Here is a 25,378-nt window from a genome sequence, read left to right on the forward strand (position 1 = left end):
ACTGGGATATTACACTGGGATGCTGGAACATGGAACAAGTAGTCTCTGATTGTAAGGGACAGGAATCACTGACTCAAAATAAACTAGAAACTGAGACTCAAAACATCTCAAGAGGCAACTGGGAGTGAGTTTGGCAAGTGGAGGAGCATCAGAAGTAAGGCAATACCCCATTAGTAGGGTACAGTTTACAACAAGATTTAAAAAAGCAAGTAAAAAAAGAAACAGATAATGAAACAGTTAAACTCCTCGTAGAAACACAATCTGCATTCCTTTGCGGTGCCTTCATGTAGTATTTCATTACTTTCATGTAAAATGGAAGTTGCATGGAAGTTATGCTGCATGTATTAAATCAAAATTATAAAAGCATGTGAAACGTGTTAAAGTTTAAATATTTTATTCCTGTATTTCTTGGAACTCTACACCATATCTACATTTGTATCCATCACATTCTAATTAAGTTTCATTAATCACTGTGTGATAGCACCATGCAGCAGCTACTGAGAAAAATACAAAAGACTCTCCAGAATTTATGTGAAAATCCAATCCCTTTTGAAGTAGCCCAGTATCACAGAAGACCTAAGGTAAGCTTTTGTTTTAAAGACTATGGCTTACTTTCAAATTTTAATTTTATTTTTCAAGTTTTAATTTTCACAAAGCATAAACCCTGCGTTCCTGGAGGGTGGGCTAGTTTATTTTTCATTTGTGTTTCTTAATTGCCTGTTGTGCATTTGAAGTGGCATTGTTATTCGTTTATCTTTCTGAGTGACACTGAAAGTGTCTGGATCCCATTTGCACATTTGTCTATTTTCTGGCAGCTACTGCAAAGGCAAGTTTGGCTCACAGATAGAGTCATCAACACAGATCACTGTACAGAGCGTGCTACAATACTAGTCCTATTTAACTATAATGGTACTTCTAGATTTTGTTTGCTTGTGTGAAATTAAAAAATAAAAAATATTTTTCAATTAAGATAGGTGGAGGAATACCTAAAAGAAGGGAATAAGAAAATCATATTCAAAACATTTACATTTGGTCACACGTTTATTAAACATGTCAGCATTTTCCCCTTGATATTATGGAAATGGAAAGATGTGTGTTTCCCAGATTGAGAGCTGTGTATTTCCTCTCTCTCTCTGGGAAACTTTCTGGGCAAATGGAAGCATTGAAGGAAAGAGAGATGTCTTTACTCTTCAATCCCCACCCATTTATACAAAGAGGAAATACTATGGCAGTTTTTTGACAGCACTGTCTTATGGGTAGGGGAGACAAGGCAATTTGAGGGCGGCAGTATCCCAGCCACAAGAATCTTAGAACTGAAAAGGGTTTCTCGTAAAGTCATATACACATCCAACACAAATCTTAGATTTTCTAGACCAGACCTATATTCTGTTTTTTTGTGTATATGGAGTGTGTGTGTGTTTTCATTCTTTCATGTTTGAAGCAAGTCCTAATTATGGTAACCACATTTCCAGTTCTGGGGCAAGGAAGCAAAGGAAATCAATAAAAGGGAGAATCAATACCCTGGGAGAAGACTGAATGAACTCTTGGGTCACTAAGACTGTGTGGCCAATCAGCATCCTCTTGCTTGGCTATCCCGTATACAACCCTAACTGATCTTTTTACTTAGTAGAAAACAACTGTAAACTTTCCAATTGCAACATATCTTCCTGTTCAATTGTTGACCAGTGGTAGTTTTCAAAGAAATCAGTTTCTGTATTTTCCTCAGAGGTGCCTTAATTTTCCCTATTATACTCATAGCCCAAACATACTAAAGTCAGCAGGACCTAATGCCTAATTTGCTTATATGTATGGTAAAATCTAGTGCCAAGGATCATCCAGGGCCATTGGCCTGCTTCAAATATTCATGATTCTCCACAGTCCAAAATGCATTAAAGGTGGGAATGATGCCAGCAACACACAGTATTCCTAGTAGCAAGGAGCCTTCTCAGATCAAAGAGGCAAGACGCTAAGGACTTCAAAAGAAATTGTTTTTGTAAGAGATACTCACAAAAGGAATGCCACATCCCACACCCTGTTTCAGTTTTGGAATGTCGATGAAATAAAAAAAAAAAATAGATGCTCATTCATTTTCTGTTCTGAACTCATTTTGCTGCAACCACTTTGCTTTTCTCCTTTCTTAATATTGCCGTCAAACACAAGGATGTTATGCAGGAAAACTGGAAAACATTATTAATGCATTCAAAGACAAAATGAATGACTAGTGAGGAATTAATAGCATTTAAGCCAAAATGATTTTGCTTATGGGCCTGAGTGACATGTAGAGAATAATACAAAAGCAAAGTTAAAATGGGCAGAGGAGCTAAAGCATACGTGTGAAGCAAATAGACATAATTTAAGTTGTCCCTTTATGTCATTTGTCACAAGCCACATCTGCTCTTACACCTGTGCTCCCTTCCTTGATCTATCCTGACACCCTGGAAATGTTTGGCATGTAGCCAATTTCTTACCCAGCCATTCCTATGATCAGACCCACTATCAACTGGCTTTTTTCTTATATTAAATCAAGAATCAACCCCAGGGCTCTGAACTACTTCTGACTGATAGGACCAACAGTAAGTTCTAGGCTAATTACATCTTAGGAGTAGTTCCCAGAGCAAAGAGTTACCATTGACCTACTTTGGACTTACTGAAATAATTTATCAGGTAGGATAATTAAGGGAAAATGAATCTGTTTCTAAAACCAACCAAGTAACAGAAATATTTGTTGAAATCATGAGCTGGTATTCCTGGTGCTATCAGATGGGGCTTTATTACTTTGCAATGAGTCAATTTCATTATGTTTGACTTATTTATAAGTCATTCTTTTTCTTTATAAATTATGTTTGGCAGGATGTATTTGAGAGTCTCTTTGATGTATAAATGTATTAGTTCTGACTTTCTGTGCCTGGCTATCAAGAGGAACAATTTTTTAAGCCCTTCTCTCTTTCTCCTTTGAGCCCCTTCCCCCAACAGGCTTGCACATCCCTTTGCCCACATGGTCCTGTCATTTTCTGAGTCAGTCCCAAATACAGGGATGCCTCGATAAAACAGTGGGTATATCTGGTGTAGAGCCCTTATGTGGGCGTCCACCTCTCTTTAGAAAGCTTAATCCTTTCCTACACTTGGATAAATATCTGTAACCGAAGCATCTTTCATAGTAATGGTTTTTCTCTCCTATTGAGAAAACCTGACCATTTTCTGATTTCTACAGCCTTGATATTCTCCATAAGGAGAAGAAAAAAGCAAGAGAAAAGACTTGAAGTGGAATCATAGGACAGAAGGGGCTTATATGAGCTTATAAGCCATCTGTTTTCTCAAACTATAGGCATTAAAATGTAATGTCATTAGTATCATGGTTTATCAATGACATTCTCTAATTATCACTTTTTCTTCTTTTCCTCTATTCTCATTATCCCTCTTCCTTTCATTTACTTATTTTTTCTTCCCCATGTCCAGTGTGACTTGTCTTAACTCAAAAACTCACTTAACCATGAAAACAAGATCGGCTGTTTGTGCGCTGTCTCTTTAATGCTAACAAAGATTTATCTTCATCTAGAATGCACCTGAACATCTTTGAATAAGTAGACGACTTGTGGTGAGTGTAAAATATTAATTTCTTAGGCTAGGGTTAAAGAAAGATTAGGAATTAATTTTTTCACATTTGTTTCAATATTCCAGATACAATAAAGACATTATTTATCAGTAGTGTTTATTCACATCTTTTTACCTCATAATGCAGGGTTAAGGATTTTTGTATGCATTAAATTGTAGTTCAGTCAGCATCAAAGGAAAAAATAAAACTAAACACTGAGTTGCACCCTTTGTTGCCACACACCATATGCAGTATTTTATGTTTTCAAGAGGACCTGGCTGTGGTTTCATCCAAAATCAATAGCACATCAAAGCTTCCCTGATTCAGTTGACTAGTACTAGAATCAGATCACTCCCCCACCGCTTCCTACCTTACTTTATAGCCTCTTTCATTCCAGGCCTATTTAATTTCATTTATTGCTTTATTCTTGTGTCCTTCAGCTGTTTCCAATCTGCCCTTCATGGCCATAACTAAATACAATATATTAACATACAAAGGTATTTATGTAAATGAAAATAAATACTCTTATCATTTCAGCATCATTCCTTATTGCTTCCATTGGACATTTTAAGTACATTTTATTTAAATGCTAACAACTTTTCATTCTTGCCTGGGAAGTGTAATGATCTTCTTGGCTCCCTGCCCTAGGCATCCCTCTAATCTTCACAGCTATAGCCACTTAGCCCCATCTGGAGGTTCAGCCTTACTCCACATTTTGGAACTAATCTTGTCTCTAGGCTGGGGGCGTACAAGGTGTCCTAGCCAAAAGCTAACTGATTCAGCAGCCAGTCAGCCTCGCTGCTGGTTTCATTCTGACCTTGTAATTTATTTCTGAGATCTAGGCGCTCGTCCCAGCCCCTTGTAACCAAGGCCTTGCCTTTCTACAGCAGTTCCAAGAAGTGGATGTCTAGCCACTCTTTCCTGTCTCTGTCCTGGATTAGATTTCCTGACCGATACTCAATTCCTTGATAACTGGGGTTCTGTTTGAACTTCTTTTGTTCGCTTTGCAACTGAACTACCGTTGCTGTGGCTGGGCCCTACGATCTACTGTTGAATTTCTCTGGTGCCACAAGCCTTGCCCGTATCTCCTTGTATGGCCTGTCGTCATACCGTAGATGCGAACTCTGGCTGGAATACCAGAGCAACACTGTTAGCCTGTAGCCTGGTTGTTTTCCCACTGCCTGCTGCAGGCATCTCCCTTGTCACCAGCTCTACCCCTGCAGGTCTAGAGTCACTGGATCTAAGCTGCCTGCCATCTGGCCATCTCATTATTCCAGACATGACAGGAAAGAAATATTATTTTAATTGCACCTTTGGTTGAATTGTTATGCTAACACCCTGTAGTTAACTTTCACCTCATATCTTCACCTTGGCTCTGCCAAGTAAACGCTTCAAAATTTAGTTTCCTCTTTGTAAACTGAGCAATAATGGAATCTACCCCTAAGATTATTTGGAAGGTAACTGGGGAGAAAAAGTATACAAATGGACCAAGCCCATAGTAAACAGCTAGTAGTTTTTAGCTGCTATTGACCTCATTTCTCAAATCTTTGCACTTGTCAAGTGAACTATGTCACCTGAAGGCCATGAAAGAGAAGAGAAACTAGGGGAATGGCAATTCCTAAGAAAAAATTAGGGACCCATGTGAACTCTTTACAAGTAAACTAATTGACAGCAAGATAATTAACAGCTTTCATAATGGCATTAAACTACAGATGCAGTCAGCAGTGAACATTAAAAAGAGGGTATTTTAAAGATACATTTGCTATTAGTGTGTCTTAATATACAATGACTATGATTATATAGAGCCCTAAAGCATTTAGGGATCAAAATGATTCTTTGAGTCAGTCATTTATTTTAGAGCAGTATTTCCATAATAATTTGGAGATTTTTAGATAGGTAAAAATTTAAGCCCCACTTCTCTGAAATTCTGATTCATTAATTTTGTGGTATACCTAAAGAATTGGTATGTTTAAAACATCCCCCAAAGTAATTTTTGTAATCAGCCAGGTTTGGGAACCATAAATTCATCAGCCATTAAGATACCTAAGGTGTTCTTAAGAAAACATGTAATTAAACATCAGTAGACTCATAGACACTGAGAAGTGACTGGTGGCTACCATGTGGGAGGGGTAGGGGTGGGTGGGTAGGGTGGGTGAGGGAGATAAAAAGGCATAGAAATCTCAATCATAATACAAGTTGGTCATGAGGATGGAAGTGCAGCATGGAGAATACAGTCGAGGATTCTGTACCACCTTTCTGTGCTGACAGAGAGTAACTGCACTAGTTGGGGTGAGGATTTACTAATGTGTGTAACTGTTAAATTACTGTGTTATATACTTGAAACCAATATATGGAAACTCTACTGATGTCTGCATTTATTAATGGGTGGCCATTTCACCTCACTAATTGAGCATTATTTACCTGTAAGTACCTGGTGAGGTTACCCTAAGAACCCCAGTTTGCTCAGTTGGTATTCTCAGTCTGCACTCAAAAATATCTTCAAGACTTTTAAGTACAGACTGTTTCACTCTCACCTTAATTTTTTTCCTCCTCCTTTAGATGAACTGTTCCCTCCACCCACAAACATTTGGTCAGAATTATTGCTTCCCTCCCCCCAACATTATTGGTATATAATTGACATACAACATTGTATAGGTTTAAGGTGTACAACGTATTGATTTGATATACTTACATAAAGCAATACAATCACCACCATAGCGCTAGCTAACACCTCCATTGTGCCACATTTATGATTTCTTTTTTGTGGTGAGAACATTTAAGATTTACTCTCTTAGCCACTTTAATCAAAATGATTGTTTACTACTCTGGACAAAGACAGTCCACATATTGAAGAAAACAAAGGGCCCCCTGTATGTTTTCCTGAAAGATATGTGTGAAAGTGAGGGGGGATCTGCCTCTTTCCAAGATCATGTCACAAAGAACTTGCTCTGAGCTCTGTGGCTCTCACTTGGGGTATGATTCGGGCAGGCCCAATATTGTGGATGCCCTAGAAAACTAACATTTCGGGCCCCATTCAAAATAATGAAGACGGTTGATTACTTGTTCAGCATATTTTAACATGAGAAGCTGAGTATTGCTCGGGTGTAGGGAGAAGCAGCTGATCCTAGAGAACAGCCCGAGATCATTCTTTGCTTTACCGCCTTCCCAATTCAGCTACGGGCAAGCATACGCAAACCCTTAAATCAAATCTCCGCAGTTACCCAAATCCAGCACCTGAGAAAGCGGATTAGCAACAACCCACTGCTTCCTGACCAGGAGTCTTGAGAGATATTCTGATAAATATGCTTTTTCTCTTCAACTCAACATTGCCAGTATTTGAGGGTCTCAATAATATCTTAATGCATCTTACCAAGTAATGCCCTGAGTAGCTGCCTGGCTCACCCAGCTCTCCGTTCAGCTTCAGAAGTCTCACGCTTTTAGTATAGCCCTCATTTTTTGCCCCCCTGAGGAACTGGGTAAGGAAAAAAATGTTGAAAATGTCTTCCTTTAGGAAAATGGTTGTTGGAGTAAAAAGAAATATTGCCATTAGTTTGTTTAAACGACTAAAAATAGCATGTTACCAGACATCCTCAGCATCTTCATCACATTCTGCTCCAAACTGGCAAATATCACAGGTGGAAGTCTCCTTTTGACTCGTTTCTCCTGAGCCTTCATGGACTGTAGGACAAATACAGAAGTAAACAAAAAGCATTCAGATGAGTGTGTTTACTTTAACAACTCGAAGACTATTCCATACGAACGCTGCTACTTTTTCAATGGACCTGTTTGCTCTTGGGGCTTCATATGAATGTCATACTCAACTCCTTTCTTCCCTAAATTTAAGGAAAAACTCTAGCAATAATATGTCAGTCATTGATAGTGAACACTTCAGCTTTTTACAAGCAAAAAAAAACCACAAACAACAATGAATAAGAGTTCACTGAATTTATCAAAACTGCTTGGCTAATACAGAGACCATATGAAAGAGTTAATTAAAAGGGATTTAGATCATTACTTGCCCAGAGGAAAACTCCGGTGTTTGTAAAAGATACTTAACATTTTCTCCTTCCTAAATTATAGATTTTATTTTTATTCAAAGGCTTTTAATATAATTTCAAAAATTGGAATGGGAAGCCTTGACTTATGTCTTTTTTTTCCCCCAAAGTGTTAAGTACTTGTAAGGAAAAAAATATGTTGATTATTAGTTTTTAAAGAAAAGCTTTCAGTTGGTTTATATAGTAATTTATTCAATCTTGTATAAATATTGCACAGAGCTCCTTATAATAATTTCCTCTGTGAGGGTGATGAGCATGTATTTTATCTTAAAAATATATATTTTCACTGATGATGATTTTTGATATTGGGCCTTTACATACATTATAAGTATAAAATATGTAATATATGACTTAGTTATAAAATTAACCTGTCAAAATCAGGGTATAATAGTCTAAATCAAGAAAAAATTTCTAGTATTTTTTTGTTCAAGAAATGAAAATCTGAGCAACACTTCTGAGTTGATCGATTACTGTTTACCCAATTAAGAATATGTAGCTGAAAGCAAAAATATCGGCTATAGATGAAAAATTGCAATAACCTACTGCTGAATAGATAAATCTTATTCAATGGGCAGATCATATACTTAAAAACAGGTGTTTAAATCAAGAGGATCTTTAAAAAGTGCACTTTTGTAAAAGGTATTTTCAATAGAAAAAGAGCATAGCAATTAAGTATGGCATTGGCTCTTATGTTTATGAACTCTAATAAAATAAGAATTTTTAAAAAGACACAACTGATCAACTTGCCCCCCGAAATTAACAAATCTAACCTTTCCTGTTTTGTTTTACTATGGTATTTTCTCATCATTTCTATTTTGACTATTAACAAGAGAGCTTTTAGTATTACAAAAGGAAAGGTGTTTATTCCTTGATTTTCTTTAATTTCATACTGTGCAGATGAATGATCTGATTTTCTAAAAGAATTTTTTAAACAGCCAGGAAGACATCTCTAATAAAGGGTCTGTTTTACAGTTTTCCCAGGAAAGGTGAAAGATTTATTTTTTCTAAAGCAACGTTTTTTTCCCCTTGTACTTGATGATTTGTGCTTATATTTAAATAATGTTATGAGTTAAACAGGTCAGCTTCAATTCGCAGAAGTACTGATGGTATAATTTTAAATTTGGAAATCTTTAAAAAAAAAAGGTGTTCCACTCTAGAAAGAAGAAAGAATTTTAGACTCTGATAATATAGACAAAACTTAATACCCACTCTAGTGCTTTAGTACAGGCATTATAGTGGACCATGGGGATAAGAAGCAAGCTGGGGCCTCTCCTCAAGAGAGACCAAACAGCTGTGGTCTCTTTATTGCTTTCTTATTATTAATGCAACACAGAAGCTGCTAATGGGAGAGAGCCTTTTAGTGTTAGCAGGATTAGCAGCTTCCAGACTGAAACTTCCCACCACTCAGGAAACATACTAAGGCAATGGGAAGGTCCTTAAATAAACAGTTACAGCCACTTAGGGGCAGCCCCCTTTCCTACCGTGATAGAGATGCTCCGTTAAGGATCTACTGGAGGTGTTTGAGGGGATGAGTTATGCTAACTTAGCAGGACTATTAGCAACATAGTCCTACTGGAAGTCACATTACATTTCCATGAAAGGACAGTTATCCGTCGAATCAAGATGTTTGGAAATTCTCTCGTTTGGATGAAGAAGTGAACCCAGAAGTAGTGGTAGCAATACCTCCACCAATAAATAATCTGGGAATAAAATGACCCTATATCGGAGCCATCCATAGTGAAAAATGAAGTAAAATCTTTCCGTATTACCATTTTTACATGTTAAACCAACCTTCTGTTCTTGGGATAAGTCAAACTTGATTATGGGATATAACCCACTTTCTATATTGCTGGATTTCATTTGTTGTATTTTGTTAAGAATTTTTGTATCTATGCTCATGAGATATACTGGCTATAATTTTCTTTCCTTATATTGTCCTTGTTTTGTCATAGTATAAAGGTTAAAAAGGCCTCCTGATATGAGTTGAGAACACTTAAAAAAAAAAGGTGTTCCACCCCAGAAAGAAGAAGGAATTTTAGACTCTGTTAATACAGACAAAACTTATTACTCACTCCAGTGCTTTAATGCAGGCATTAGAGTGGGCCATGGGGATAAGAAGCAAGCTGGGGCCTCTCCTCAGGAGAAACCAAACAGCTGTGTTCTGTTTATTTTTTTTTTAAGTGTTCTCACTTCCTCTCTTTATGAAAGAGTTTGTGTAGAATTATGTTATTATTTGATTTCTTTATATAAGTCTAAGTTTTCTATTTTATTGATTATGTTATTTTTATTTCCTTTGTGCTATATACTTAGGGTTTAATTTTTTATTTTTCTAGTTTTTTAAAAATGGAAACAGAAGTGCTTGATTTTATACCTTTATTTTCTAAAATAGGTATTTGAGCAGGGGGCCATCTGGTGAGAAAATGGGGAGCAGCAGAGGTGAGGCTTAGAACCTCCCCCCTCATGTTCTGAGAGAAATCTTCTGCATACATGGATGTTTATTGCCCTCGTCTAGCTCGGATTAACACATAGTCTACAGGCACACACCTGATCATCTACATTTGCTCTCTTACAACACTAAACTCTGTTTTCTACCTTTATCTCGTATCTACCTACCACTTCAGCATTTTATTTAAAATAATAATAATAGAGAAATGTGGTATCCACATATAAATCAAGTTTAAAAATCAAATGAGTATTCATATTTGAACTGACTGTTTATAGTTCATAATGCATGAACAAAACCGAAAGCTTCTGTGATGACTGCCCTTGCACTGTTCACCATGTAACTTATTCACTATGTAAGAATTTGTACTCCATGTAAGAATTTGTTCGTTATGCATCAGAAGATTGGAGACTGACGAAAATTAGGCTTGGGGTGGATTAATGATTGTGCATTGAGTATTGACCCCCCTATACAGAAATTTATTGTTGTTAACAACTATTTGATCAATAAATATGAGAGAGGCCCTCACAAAAAAAAAAATATATATATATATATATAAACACACTTCCAATTGTAAAATAAATAAGTAACCGGGATGTAATGTATAGCATAAGGAATATAGTCAAAATATTGTAACAACTTGGTATGGTGATACCTGGTACCTAGAATTATCACGTATATAAATGTTGAATCACTGTGTTGTACACCTGAAACTAATGTAATGTAATACTGTTGTCAACTACCCTTCAATAAAAAAAATAAAATAAAATAAAATAAAATAGGTATTTGAATCTAGAAATTTCTTTCCAGACTGCTTTGGCCATATCCTACAAATATGGATATGTTATGTTTTCATATATTCTGTTCAAAATACATATTGTAAAATCCTTTGAGAGTTCTTCTCTGATCAGTGGATTATTTATTAAGTATGTTTTTTAACTTCCAGATATTTGAGGGCCTTCCAAAGGATATTATTTTATTAATCCTTAACTCCGTAATGATTAGAAAACATATTCTGCTTTATTTAAATCTTTAAAAATTTATTGAAACTTGTTTGATGGTCCAGAATATGGTATATCTTCAGCTTCCCATGTGTACCTTTGAAGGTGTAACCTCTTTTGGGGAGTAATTTCCTATAAATGTTAATTAGCTAAAGTTGATGGCTAGTACTGTTCAAATTCATAACTGTACTATTTATTTATTGTTCTATTACTGAGAAAGGTGTGTTAAAATCTCTTCTAGTGGCAAAAAAATAGTTTCTAGTTCTTTTTTGTTTTGTCTTGCATTTGGGAGCTTTGATATTGGATGTTATAAATATTGAGTGGTGCTATGTCTTCTTAAGTGACCCTTTATCATTATGACATGCTCCTTATTAATCTCTGGTAACACTGCTCTTCTTGATGTCTACTTGGTTCTGATATTCATACAGTCAAATCATTTTGTTTTGTTTCTTGTTTCTACCATTTTACACCCAACCTGCTTTAAGATGTTTAAAGTGTGTTTCTTGGAAACAGTATACAGATGCACCTTGCTTTTTTATCCAGTCTGAATATGCGTTTAGTCCATTTATTTTAATGTAATTATGGATATGTTTGGTTTTAAGTCTATCAACTTGGTGTTTGGCTCATATTTGACCAATCTTTTTCTGTCCCTCTGTTCCTTTTTCTATTTTTTAAATAGAATATTCTATGGTATTTATTTTATCTTATTTCTTCTAAGGATTTCTTTTGTGATTATACATTTTGTGCTATTATTTTGCTGGTTGCTGTAAGGTTTACAATATACACCTTTAAATTATACTAATCTATTACTTCTTGAACAACTCATGAACTTTTTGACAATATATTTCAATTCCTGTAGTCCACTCTTTGCACTTACTGTCATATATTATACTTCTACTGATGCTGTAAAACTCATGTTTTTAAAATTAGTTTAACATTTAAATAGCCATCCTATTCTTTTGTGTTAATTCAAAGACAAAAGCCAGAGGTTTCAACACTACAGAAGACTGTTGCTTGTCATTTTTAAATGGTTAGACTTCTGACACATATTTGCTCTAACTTTTCAACTTATCTGCAGCCTCACATTCTCCTTGGGAGACACTGTTGGTCCACCACACTTGAAGTGATTGTTTTATTATTTCCCATTATTTTTTCCCTTTTCCAATAAAAGATTTATATGTTCATCTCTACAACCACAGGACTTGAGTTCCCTGATATCACTTATCAGCCTTGTGACTTGCTTTTGCCATTGAATGTGAGTGGAAGTGAGAAGCTATATAAAGGCCACCATGTGGATTTCTACTTTCTTGCCCTCCCCTTTTGCATAAAAAGGACACATTCTAGAATAGGAACAGTTCCTTCAATCAGTCTCAGAATGAGGTGATATAAGGAGCAGAGCCACAGTTGACTGCAGCCATGGGAGCAAGAACTATGCCCCTGACACTGTGAGCCTCTGAGATTTTAAGGTCCTTTATTACCATAGTTTTACCCAGTGAAAGATGACGATTAAGACATGAATTAATGTTCATTAATTCTAAGGAAACATATTTTAACATCATTTTCCACCCTTCACATTTTAGTTGCTTTACTTATCTCCAAAGCCCTAGATGTGTTTTTAATTTTCTCCAAATCTGCCTTCACCCTCTTATCTTTTCTATAACAGCATATATTCTACAAAGATAAAGATATATTTCTTCCATTTATTTTCATTTTCCCCAACATAGCACTACCTTTCCCAGCCTATATACACAGTTCCCATTTTCTTCTGCATGTAACTCTAGTACATCTCTTTGACAAATATATAAAGTTTCCCTTTTAAATGAAGCATAGTTTACATAACATTATGAATAAAAACCTCTACATACATCAAATCTGAAATAAAGTAGGCAGTCTCTGGAACTAACAAATTGAGACAAAAAATTTACACCAATTCTATGTAGACATTAGTCTGGATTTTTTCAAAATTTAGAATGCATTTTTTCTCTATTTTAGAGTCAAAATCAATCAAGTAGTCAGTGGTGTTTTTTTTTTTTTAATAGGTACACTGACAAAGTAATTCTTGGTACACTTTTAATTCTCTCCACTTTATGTAAATAGATAAAGGAGTTATGAGTGATAACATGCCATATATCTGTTGTAACTGAAATTACTTTGCTTATAAACAGCAATTTTTCTTTTTGAATAACTTTCATAAGGTACTATTTCATTATCACCAAAGTGCTAGTATGGTAACTAGGCTTATTTTGATCATTTCATAATATATGTAGATGTCAAATTACTATGTTGTACACCTGAAATGAGTATAATATTGTATATCGATTACACCTAGATAAAAAAAAGCAAACGTACAATTTCCCTTATAGGAAACAGTTGGCTATCATTCCAAAAATTTAAATGGCTTAAATTAAGAAATATGAAAGGGTAATTAACTTTTAAAAACTTATCACATTAAAAAAAGTCTATCTTCTAATGAAGGAACATTCCATTTAAAGAATAGAAAGAAAATTTTAAGTCAAAACTGTTCATTTCATTCTTTAATTTTTACTTGTCTATTTTGCCTTTTTATGCCAGTTTTACTTCTCATATGCCTCTCTACATGTGGGTATGTTGAATTTAAATGATGGAAATTGTTGACAGTTCCTAGAAGTTTGGACAATTCTAAGCTGTTGCTTTTGAGCCATAGTTATGTTCTCTTTTACATTCTCCAACATTTTCCTAGAAATCTCAATGTTTTCTTTAAATACAAATAGAAAATAAATATTTCCTTTTTATTCATTATTTAATGTGAAGATATTTGTTATATGAAGAATAATTATACTGTTACATCATATTATTCAAATGCTAAAACAAAAAGTAGCATTTGGTCTGCTATTTACAAAACTAATAGATTAATTCTGAATATGTATCTGTGCCACAGTGCAGTAAGATACATTCAGTTTTTAGGGAGGAAATCCATTATCTTTGCTACTTCTTAATTAAAAGAAGTACAACTCCACTGATAATTTTTAATTTTAAAGTGATTTAAATGCCAAATAACTAAAAGAAGTCTAAAATCACACTTATACATAATGGTTTGAAATTCTAAAAACCACTTTAACAGTCTAAGAAACAAGTTCATGACTGAGCAAATGTAATTTTATATTAAACACTCAAAAGAAGAATTCATTACAAAAAATTAATTTTTCATAATTAAGCTAGTTTGCTAGACCTTGACAAAGCTTCCTTAGAAATCACATGTAATTTATCTTCTGCAAAGCTAAAAATAATTTAAGAGATTAATACAATGTTACTACGTTGAGGCACAATTCAATTGTCATCTTTTCAGTCTGATTTCACTCAGTTCCATTTGAGTTAGAACTGAAGATACTCAGTTGATTAGAAAAAAGGAAGAGAGAAATGAAGCAAGGAAAGAAGAAATAAGAGAAGGAAGGAAGGATGGAGGGAAAGAAAGAAAGAAAGAAGAAAAAAGCTTATTCAGCTGTTATCATGCATGTCAGACACATCAGAGCAAGTTATTATGTCACACTTCATGAAACTATCATATCAATCATAGGGTAATTGTAAGCAAAAATATTTTTATTATTCTCAGTATAATTAATTTGAATCCTTTTATGCAAATTCACATACATAATTTAAAAATATTTCCTTATTAAATTCCTAAAATATGAGAAATTTATTTTTTATTGGTAAATTATGAACAGTGGCTTGGGCTAAATAGATGAGAGCCACTGTAGGGCCTGGTAGGTACCAAATCCCAATGAGAGGAGATTGAAAAAAGATTAGATGTTAGTAAGTGGAAACAGTAAGTGTAGGTGACACTTTCGTACAGATTTATTGATGAGGCAAACAGAGAATGAAACATTATTTGGATAAGGAAGTAGAGTCAAGAAAGGGATTTTCATGGAAGGATGGAGTTGAGACCTCATTGTATGGTGAGAGGAATGATGGAGCAGAGAGGAGCATTTATGCAGGAGAGAAGGGGGTAATCACAGAATTAGTGTCCTTGAGAAGGAATGAGGTGAACACACAGATGTGGTGGTTGGGCTTAGAAGTAGGAACATGTCTTATTCTCTGGGAGGCATGGAAGAGCATTTGGGTACAGAATGTAGGAAGGAGATGACACTGGAAAAGGGAAAATAAAATAGATGTCTTGTGGTGTTTCTTCTATTACATCTGTACTTCCGAGGAAGGTCATCAGGTGAGATGGTGTGGTAAGAGGGCAGATGTGAAATAGAAGTAGCAGATGTAGGAGAGTAAATGTGAATGAAGAAAGACTGAAGTCTTTCTAAGTCTTTTACACTAATTTGTTGCTTTCCAACTTTGTGCTACATGCTTCTAATGAGCAAATCTCTGATGAATAAAGACACATCTTTAACTTAGACTTCTTTATGTCTTTTGTACATGGCATTTGGTATTGATAATTTAAAGACATTTTGTGATATAGAAAGTTTCAGTTGAATCATCAAAGACTAAACTGCTAACAAAATTAATTCTAACCTACTTAATATTTGTTTTAGCAGAGGTGCTTCACCTGCTAACAACTCCTAACAACTTCCAGGTCATGTTTATTTCCTAAATATTTTTCCATTCCATCAAAACTGCTAATTTGGATTTTCATCATACCTTGCCTAAACTTCTAACTACCTGATCTATGTACCTGCGAACTTGTCTCTCAACTATATCTCCCATGTTTCTTATTGAAATGCAAATGTGATAATGCCACTTAAAATTGAAAATGACATGAAATAATCTAAAGGCAGTTGCATGATACATAAAATTCAGGCCTAGGGCTAGGAAAGCCAGATTTGGGTCATCTCCTAGTGCTAGCAAAGCCAGATTCTTTGCTGATGCCTAGGTTTCTTATTTGTAAAATGAAATGCCTACCTGCTTCGTTCACAGGCTTGGTGAAAATTAAGCAGGAGAATGTGTGAAAGTGCTTTGCACCCTCTAAATTGCTCTGTCACCATAAGATGTTAACTTTAGGAAAGTGTTAAAGGTGAAGTAAAGTGATTATCTTATTCCAGGTAAGAAGGTTCTTTGAAAGAAGTCTAAGGTTGAACATCACAAATGTGAATTTTCAGTTCCTGTGAATGGCTTTATACTGATAATGAAGTAGGGGTCTTTATGGGAAGAGGGAAATAAGAATCACAAAACAACGTAACAGCTTAGAGAAATAAAAATACTGAGGAACTTATAGAGGAAATCCTACACCAAAACCTATTCATTAAGTTTCTCATATTAAGGAGTAGAGGGACTATGGGCTGTGCAGGTAAGAACCAGATGAGGGGGCCCTGACAGATATCCTTAGAAACTGGCCACAGCTCTAGGCTATTCATTCTAGTACACTGGATCTTGGAACAAATAATGCACTAGAGTGGTATGTTCCTACTTTTCTTATTGATGAATAATGAAATAAGGGCTTTATTTTTATTTTTCTACTTTTTTCCATGCTACAGGCATTGTTTCTCATAGAAAGCCTGAAAAACATATTCCATCTAAGTCTGACTTCCAAGTGCAAATGAGACTTAACAATGAATTTATAAAGACCAAGGCTTATATAAATATACAACATATTCATATAAACAGGCCAGTGAAATAAAAGAGCAGCAGTAAGAATGAAGCCAATTTTAAGAGGTGATAGATAGCATTTCATAAATTGGTAGGTAAAGCAATAATTTTTCTCATTTGCCTGTTAAGATTTTCCAGCCTAATTCTGCTATCTAAGGTCCAGTCCCTAATTTTTGAAATTTCAACCAACAACACAGTAAGAAAAATGTCAGGGCTGCAATTCTGTGACTAGGTTAAGTCTTGAGTTAGATCTGGCAACACACCTTCCTCCACCCCTCTTTGTTCTATACTGAGACCCTCTTCATCTCTTCAATTTCCCTTCTGCGTATTGGCTATAATCGGGATATTTTGGTTACTCTTGTAATTCCCTTTTCCAGCTTACAACTGCCTCTCAAGGTCTGGTTTAAAATCTGCACCTCAGTTCCTACTCCCTGGCACTCCCCAAGACCTTTACTGTGCTGCTCCATCAATCAGCCCCAATTAGCAGCAAAGGATGGCATGTTCCAGTAAACTCAGTTTCACTCCCTCCTAGAAAAAGTGCTTTCATATACATTATTGCAAATCAACATAAACAATCAAACAAACAGAAAAGGAGAAAAGAATGTATTCTCAAAAGTGTAAGGATAGAAACATTGGAATTATCCAATTTGAGCTGTGAAAGAAGACATGAACATCTTTCACAAAATGAAAAAAAAAGAGAAAACACAAAACAAAACCCACAAAATGGCCTAAGACAGCTGAAATGCTGGAATAGGTTAGAAATTGACTTCATGTTAATCAATATGTCTACTTACAGAACCATTAGCTCAGTCTAAATCTGTGAAGCGGAAAGAATGAATAATTGTGGAAAAGACATCTATTTTTTTTAAAAAAAGTTATATGGATTTTAGAGAATATTTTATCACCATTAGATTGCAAAGATATCCAGAGATAAAGGGAAGAGATACATTTAAAAAAATTAACAGTTTTCCCATTTGGAATTTCAGAATGAAAACTATTTTCTAAACTTTAGGTTTTAAACTCAAGCCACTCTCATTTTTAGTTCATCAAGATTATGAACCTCTTATTTTTAAATACTTACACCTGAATTGTAAGGTAATTAGAACCTAATTAATTTCCTTGTTTTTGTAGATTTTGGGAAAAAAGTCTTCAAGTTTTGGGGAAAGTTGCTGTTAGCCTAAACTATGAAGATTTAAGTTTAGCTACAGGGATTGTAGCTTATTACTTCTGGTTAATGTTTGTTTAAAAACTGATAATATTGAAGTACATATATGCTAAAATTCTCAGGCATAAAATATGATTTAACTTTGTGAATAAATAAAAACATGTTGGTAAGTATAATTAACCCAAGAATGAAACATTTTAAAAGGTCAAAACATTTGTATTATTATAGCATTGCAGGTTACATTGATGGAATTAACAAAATAAGAAAAATCGGATTTTTTTAGAGTTTTACTGTTTTTCATGTAAGATTGTGGCCTCAGCTTAGAAGTCAATGACATACTTCTAATGACTAGGAAATATCGGTCAATAAGCAAACTTGAATGATACTTCAAAATACTTGATTGTGATAAAACTCTGTTTAAAGGTTCTCTATGACCTTTGGGACAAAAATCCACAATACTTATTGTCTTCAAAGTCTTGCATGATCTACCCCCCGCCTATCCCTCTCCCTTCATCCGTGGCCACCCTGGCATGCTCCTGATGCCACAGCTGTACTTGTCACTTTGCTGGGGATTTACACATGCTGCTCCCTTCGTCTATAGTGGCATATCTCCTCCCTGCTTCCATGACTGATTCTAGTCTGACTTGAAGATTTAGCTATAGCACCACACTGTTCAGGAAACATGTCCTCACCTTCCTCCTTTTCCTTTATCCCTGAGCTGTACTGGGTTCTTGGTTTGTGCCTCCACACATGCTTCATACTCATCATTGTAGAATCTGGGTTACTTTCCTTATTCTACCAATGTCTTGGGAGTTCTTCAAGGCTAAGTCATATGTCTCATTTGCTTTTATATCTATTCTTAGCACAGAGCTCGGGAGATGATAGGAAGTAGTGGTCAGAGAGGAGAATTCCAGAATTAGAGATCTTTGTTTCATAGAAGTTCCAGGTAATAGCGAGGTATGACCACATTTCCAGACAGCTAACCTGAAGTTGAGGAGTCTGAGGAACTATGAGGCCGGTACTGAGAAGAAATCAGAGAAATGCTGTGGTAGTTATTAATATTGTGCATTAAAGTATCTGGGTATGTGGCAAAATTGCATTTCCTGGATGTCCCATGTTTGAACAGGCTTCATAACTAGTTCTAGAAAACAGGCTGCTGTGTGGGAGTGATTTCTGGGTGGAGAACTTCCGTACTAGTGACGGCTGCCTGAGAGGTGCAGGAAAGGAGACCAAGGTAACAGGCTCTGGCAGGGGGACCGTAGAAACTGGCCAGATGTGACACATAATTTGGAAAGAGAACTGACAAGATTTACTGATGGATTCCGTGCAGGTATAAACTTAGTGTTCCCAGTAGCTGCTCCATCTGTCAAGTCCCTGGGTGACTGTGATGGGCAGAGCCACTGCCCCCACCCAGAACCTTGCCCAGCCAACCTGCAGTGAGCATGTAGTGAGAATGAGAAATGAACATTGGTTCTTTTAAGCCACTAAGTTTTGGGTGATGTTTATTTCAGCCGACTAACCTTACATAATCTACGCTAACCTGAATATGTCAGAAGATGAGAGTGAGAGGTGTGGATGCAATCTATTCCACTGTGTTGATTTTACTAGCAATTCTCAAGCACCCAGCTACTGATGGTTATGATGGAAGAGAATATATGAACGTGAGCCAAGCACCGATTTATTGAGAAAAATAGCAGTGATATGGAGTTTAGCAGCTTATACTTTACATATGGGAAATGTGGTTTCACCAAATAGCATGAGTTTTGAATGAGAAGCATTGTATTGAGTCACAATACCAGATTTCCCTGATGGTGATCTGAAAACAATGGAATGAAGCGAGTAATACACAGCTTTATTCTAGCTTTATATGGGGAAGTAGAGATGTAACTAAGGTTTGGAGGTGTATTATGCTGTCACTGGGGGCATTATAAAAGAAAATTGTGAAACATTTAGGGCAATTTAACCTTTCCCTTACTAGAACTAATATTGATAATAACTATCAAAAAAGGGCAAGGATATACAAAGTTCTTATATCCACACAAGAAACATTTCCTAATAATTATTGTTTCTTGAAAAACTATGTTCACATGCCTGCTTGCAGTGCCTTAAATCCCTTTGACATAAAGGTCAAATTGTAGATGATTTGTGGTGTCCAAAATGGAAAAACATCTTTTTTCCTATCTCAAAACACATTCTGTTTCCTGTCCAAATTCTTACCCACACAACATTCTGTACTGTTGCTTTCATTTTTCCCTAATGCTGCTTAGACTTCTTCATGAATATTTGTATTTTTAGATCAAATAAGATGAATAGATGGTCCTTTCCCTAAAAATATGTAGTGTGATTTGAAGAAAATACTAATGATGTACTTAAAGTATTGTGAAATATTGATCTGTAGCAACTGATTTTGTCTCCCTACTCAATTGCTTTCTCTTTGTGTATCTGAAGCACTGCTCTCATGAAATTATGTGGCTGTATACGCAATGGTATTGACAGGATTTTTAAATGACAGGGAAGTGGGGTGGTAGATAAAGTGAAGATTCCTATGGCCCAGATTCTTATCTGGTCCTGGTCAGCTAGCTCACTACACATGTGTGGGCAATACATAATTACTGACTCTATATAAAGAGCTCTGCCCAATGCTCTGGGTGACATGGTGGCACGGCTGCAAGGTTGCAGGAGAGCAAAGGTGAGATGAGACTGGAGTGGTGGCAGTGCCAAGGACAGAGACTGAAATGGCTGTGGGGGCAGAAAGGCCCAGAGACAGAGACTGGCTTGCTGCATGGAGACTCAGTCTGAGTGGACAGGATTCTACTGATTGACCTGCCACCGTGGAAATAAAGTTGGGTATAATGCTTTCATCCCAAGAATGTTCTACTGTCATTTCTTTGGTCATACTGAATCCATAGTGAACTTGTCCGAGGCTGCAACCTATTGGCAAGACAAGTGGGGAAAGGGTTTAAATGTACTCAACACCATCTCTTCAAATATGCTTTAAGAATGATGTAGTACACAGGGACTAGTTATATCTTTACTGTATGACATTCATTTTTAAGAAAAACCATTTCCATATAGAAATGCTTTCTACCAACACAAATGCCAGTATCAAAAGGAAGAGGACTCTTCCTGGGTTGATAAATTCCACATCAGAAACATGGGCTATCTTTAGTGACAACGGTTTCCTTTCTACTGTGCTCCCACACTGACCGCCAAGTAGGTCACAGGGAGAGGTTGTTAAGCATATTCCTTTGCCTAAAAAGGGATTAAAAAAAAAAACCCGTGTACCTGAGCTTTACTTTTATGAAGGTCAGACGGCTGAGGCAGTGATTTGTTTGTGTACAGATATGCTAGTGCAAAGGAGGGGAAAAATATTCAGCTGAAGGATTTCTAAATGGGTAAGATGTGTTTTAAAGACAGCTTCTATTATGTATCAGCTACACCTGGCAGAGTTGCAGGGCAAGGTGAAAATACCATAAACAATGAAGTCTCCTTAGTGAAAACTGCTGCATGTTGAGAGAGATGTGTGGGTGAGATGTAACAGCCAAGAGTATCATTTTTATAGTGCAGGTTTTGAAAGCAGGTTTCACATCAGTTTTAATGCAACTGGGAAGGATTTCAACTTTTTATTTTTAAGTCAAATTACTTGGATTTAACTCCTGTGAAAAAGCCCAAAACTACATATGATCAGCAGACACATTAGATTATAAATACAATTTAGTCCAAGAACTTCAGTAAAATTAAGAAGCCAGTTGTATTCTTGGTGCAAAAAAAGGTACATTAAAAAACTGACTAGTTTATTTAGTCCATCTGTTAAATGATACAATATCCTTATCTATGATTACTCCAGAGATCAAATTAAGAACATTTCTCATTTGTTGGTTTGTGCCTAAGGAAAATACAGGAAAACAAATGCTAATCAAAAGATGAATGGACTTCTTCATAAATTATACATTAACCACCCCTTCAATCTTTGGGGAAAAAAATAAAAATAAAGGGTTGTCTAACAAATTCTTGGTAAATATTGCACTGTTTAAAGGTCTTTGACAGTATGAATTTGATTTAAATCTGTGAATCTTTTCTGAATATTCCTATGGCTGTCTAGATAGAAACATCATACATAAAAATGTTCTTTATTCCAGACCAAATGAAATTCCCGGTGGTAAAAGATTTAGGTATCTCTGAAGGTTTCTTATCACCCCGCAACATAACTCTCTTGATGGTTCAGTGCGTGAAAGGGTTGTCCGAGATCACTCATCAAATAAATCAAATAGTTGGCTGGCTAAGAGTGGGAGCCTATAGTAATCTCATGTCTTCACTTTTGGACATCAAATCTTTTATCAAATATAGCAGCAGAGAAGTCAGTATGCCACTTGGTGTGGCATATCCAAACCTGAGTATGAATTTGCCTTAAGTTGCTGCTACTAATTCTGAGAAAGTTTGATTCACCTGGACAGTGTGACTGTATTTAGTTTTTACATTTTAAGCCAAATCCTAAAACCCTGATGATGTTGAGGAAAGATGATGGTAATAAGACTGGAAATGTACAGAGTTTTGCCTCTAAATATCTGAAAGGAATCTTACTGAAACATGTGAAACTGAAACTAACCATATTGGAACTAAAATCCACTTTAGTGATCTTAAAATATTTTGTAAACATTTATTGAAAATGATGATGAAACTATATTTGTTATATATATATTTCTGGCTAACATTTGATCAAAAGCAGTATTTTAAATTATCACTGTAAAACATGAGTCATTTGAAAACTAGAAGTCAAATGCTCTAGGATTGTGTTGTCTAACATGGTACCAGTAGCCACTTGTAGCTATTTAAATATACATAAATTAAAACTAAATAAAGTGAAAAATCCAGTTTCTCAGTTGCACTAGCAACATTTCAAGAAATTAAAAGCAACATGTGGCTATTACTGTTTTGAACAGGGAAGAAATAGAACATTTCCATCACTACAGAAAGTTCCAGGGGATTGTGCTGCTCTAGAAAGGTGTAAACCCAATACAGCATGTAACAGTGTTCATGAATCAGTCTTCCTGAGTCACTACTTTTGTTTTAGAGTCTTTCAACCTATATAAGAGAGGAGATGGTGTGCCATTTTCATCTTTTCATGAGGCAGAGAGACTGTCTTACTGAGGCGCATACATGTGGATGTGACTATGTATGTCACTCTTGTACAAAACAGCCCTTGGTTAATAAATAAGCAAAGTAGAAATTCTTAATAAAATCCTGCATTCTTACTCTACCTCAAGTGCTCAAAACAGAGTATCTTCTAATTTTGTCTCCAGGTATTCTGATAATGAGCATCAATATTACTGCGGCTTCAAACTCAACAGATTAGTTGAACAGATGCAATAGATAGAATAGAGTGAGCATGGTTTTGATGAATATTTCTTTTCTGTCCAAGGCTCTGGCTATCACATTTGCAAGTATATTTCTAGTTTGGATTAGCATGCCTACCTCATATGCTGAGATTAATTATGCCTAGAGTTCAGCACCAATGTACACGTGCTGCTTAGCCCAAATATGGTCCCTTTTCCTGGGGTCCTAACTCTTCCATGTATAAACTTAACTATGTGAGTTTAAACCAAGAAAACATGGGAGACTTGAGTAGTGTATTATTTGTAATAGGACAGACTTGATTTTTGGTAACTAAAAATGTCCTACAAAAGAATTATTTTCCCAACTGACACCAACAGGCCTTTCATTACTAGCAGTTTGAAGAGGGAGATTAAAACAAAGTGAAGGCGTTTACAGATTTAATTTTGTGTTCAGATCTAGAGGCAGTGATAAGCTGGGGATCTGCCATTACCTTAATATTTTAGAGGTAAATGGGTATCAGAATAAATAGAAACTTTCAGTCCCTGCAGCAGTCACTAACATATTTCACCCTAATTGCAAAATACTTATTTTAAACAGAATACACACTGTGGAAGCTAACCTCAGTGGGTGAAAAGGAGATTTTTAATTGCTAACTTCTCCATTAATTCAAATAGTATGGAAGATGCTAAGGGTATCATTTTATTCTTTGTACTTCTGACTTTGTATTCTATACATGAGGAAGGAAGGAAGGAACAAAGGATGGAAGGAACTATTTCTATGGGTTCTCTGTGGGTAAGAACTGTTTGGTTTTGCTCTGTGCCTTAGTACCCACATATTACTTGGCACACGGTAAGGCACTTAAGAAATATTTATTGAATGAAAGAAGGAATAGATTTTGTATGAGACAAGAAAATGGGTAATTTAAAAAATATGTAATATGTATAGGTGTGTATTTTATTGTTACAGTGTTTCTTTACTCAAATTATCACTTTGTTATATTTGAGGAAAGAATATGTGTCACTATCCCTCCCACCCTCCCTTCCTTCCGTCTCTCCCCAGTTCCCTTTCTTCCTTTCCTATTATCAACAGGCGTTTTAGATTAATTAATATTTGTGAGCTTGCACCACAAAAATACCTTCTGTAAATGTTTGTTTATTTAAACATATAATGACATTAAGGAATCTAGATGAAACTAGATATTGAATTTTTAATTTTTAATTCAATGACATGGACCAATTTCCCTAGCATAGTCATTCATTCTACCAACATTTACTGAACACCTTCTATCTGGTAGTAATGGGTATAAAGTAGCGAGCTAAATAAAGTCTCTGTCATCAAGGAGATTAGAGTATTGTAAGGAAGTACTCTTAAATGTGCTTGAATAATTAAAGGTGACATGCTCTTGCTTTTAAAAATCAGCAAGTTCGTTTACTCATTTAGTCCAATTCACATCCCCCACCCCACTGCCACCACATTATAAGGAAGAGATGGGGACAGTGAGCTTGAAGGAACTAGTTTTGCATAACTGGATGTTGACAGCAGAGCCTGGGTTCTGAGGGAGCCCAGCACAGATGGTGCAGTGGCAAGTGGGTGAGCAAGGAGCTGCCAGTGAGCCAGAAAGTCTGCATAGATATTACCTAGGTGTGTGATCAGTGTGCGAGTGAGGGTCAGGCTCAAGGTTCAGTTTTCTGACCACATGCCACTTTGGACAATTCTCCAAATAGGGCAATCCAAACTTCAGTTTGACCCTTTTCCTACCTTTTTTCTTTCTCAGAGAAATCCGGTTTCAGAAAATGGTATCTAGATGATAATGTGTCATTGTGCTGATGAGTAGGGTTATAATGCTTGAGATAGATATAAGCAAGAAAGGCAGCTAGATAGCAGATCAAAGGCATTTCCAGACCAGAAGGTGGAAAATAGCAGTTGGGAGTTTTAGCAAATGCACTTAAGAATCTAGAGGAGCTTCTCAGGCATTTATTATAAGCTAATTCAAATCCTTAGGGTTATGGAAGATTTTGTGAAAAGCACCTCTTAACTGACCAACTGTCAATTAGCAAAGGAAAAAATGCCTCAAGTACTCCATTATGGTGATGATCAAATAAACGGCTTTGAATATTATAATAATGGTAGTATAATTTATTTAAAAAATCTCTGGCTTTAGATATGAAAAGAATTCATAACTGGTGATCATCTGTAAAATTTATTGTGGAAAACTACAAA

General features: G+C 35.7%; 1 protein-coding gene across 1 annotated transcript in view; it reads right to left on the reverse strand.

Moving 5' to 3' along the window:
• The window catches only part of TMEFF2 (transmembrane protein with EGF like and two follistatin like domains 2), a 239,052-nt gene that overhangs the window by 90,048 nt on the left and 123,626 nt on the right, over nt 1–25,378 (reverse strand). The window contains exon 5 of the mRNA XM_036928083.2: nt 7,174–7,270. Within this exon, the coding sequence (XP_036783978.1) occupies nt 7,174–7,270 (97 nt within the window). The remainder of the gene's footprint in view (nt 1–7,173; nt 7,271–25,378) is intronic.

This window comes from Manis pentadactyla, chromosome 6 (genome assembly GCF_030020395.1).
Source record: "Manis pentadactyla isolate mManPen7 chromosome 6, mManPen7.hap1, whole genome shotgun sequence".
NCBI lineage: Eukaryota > Metazoa > Chordata > Mammalia > Pholidota > Manidae > Manis > Manis pentadactyla.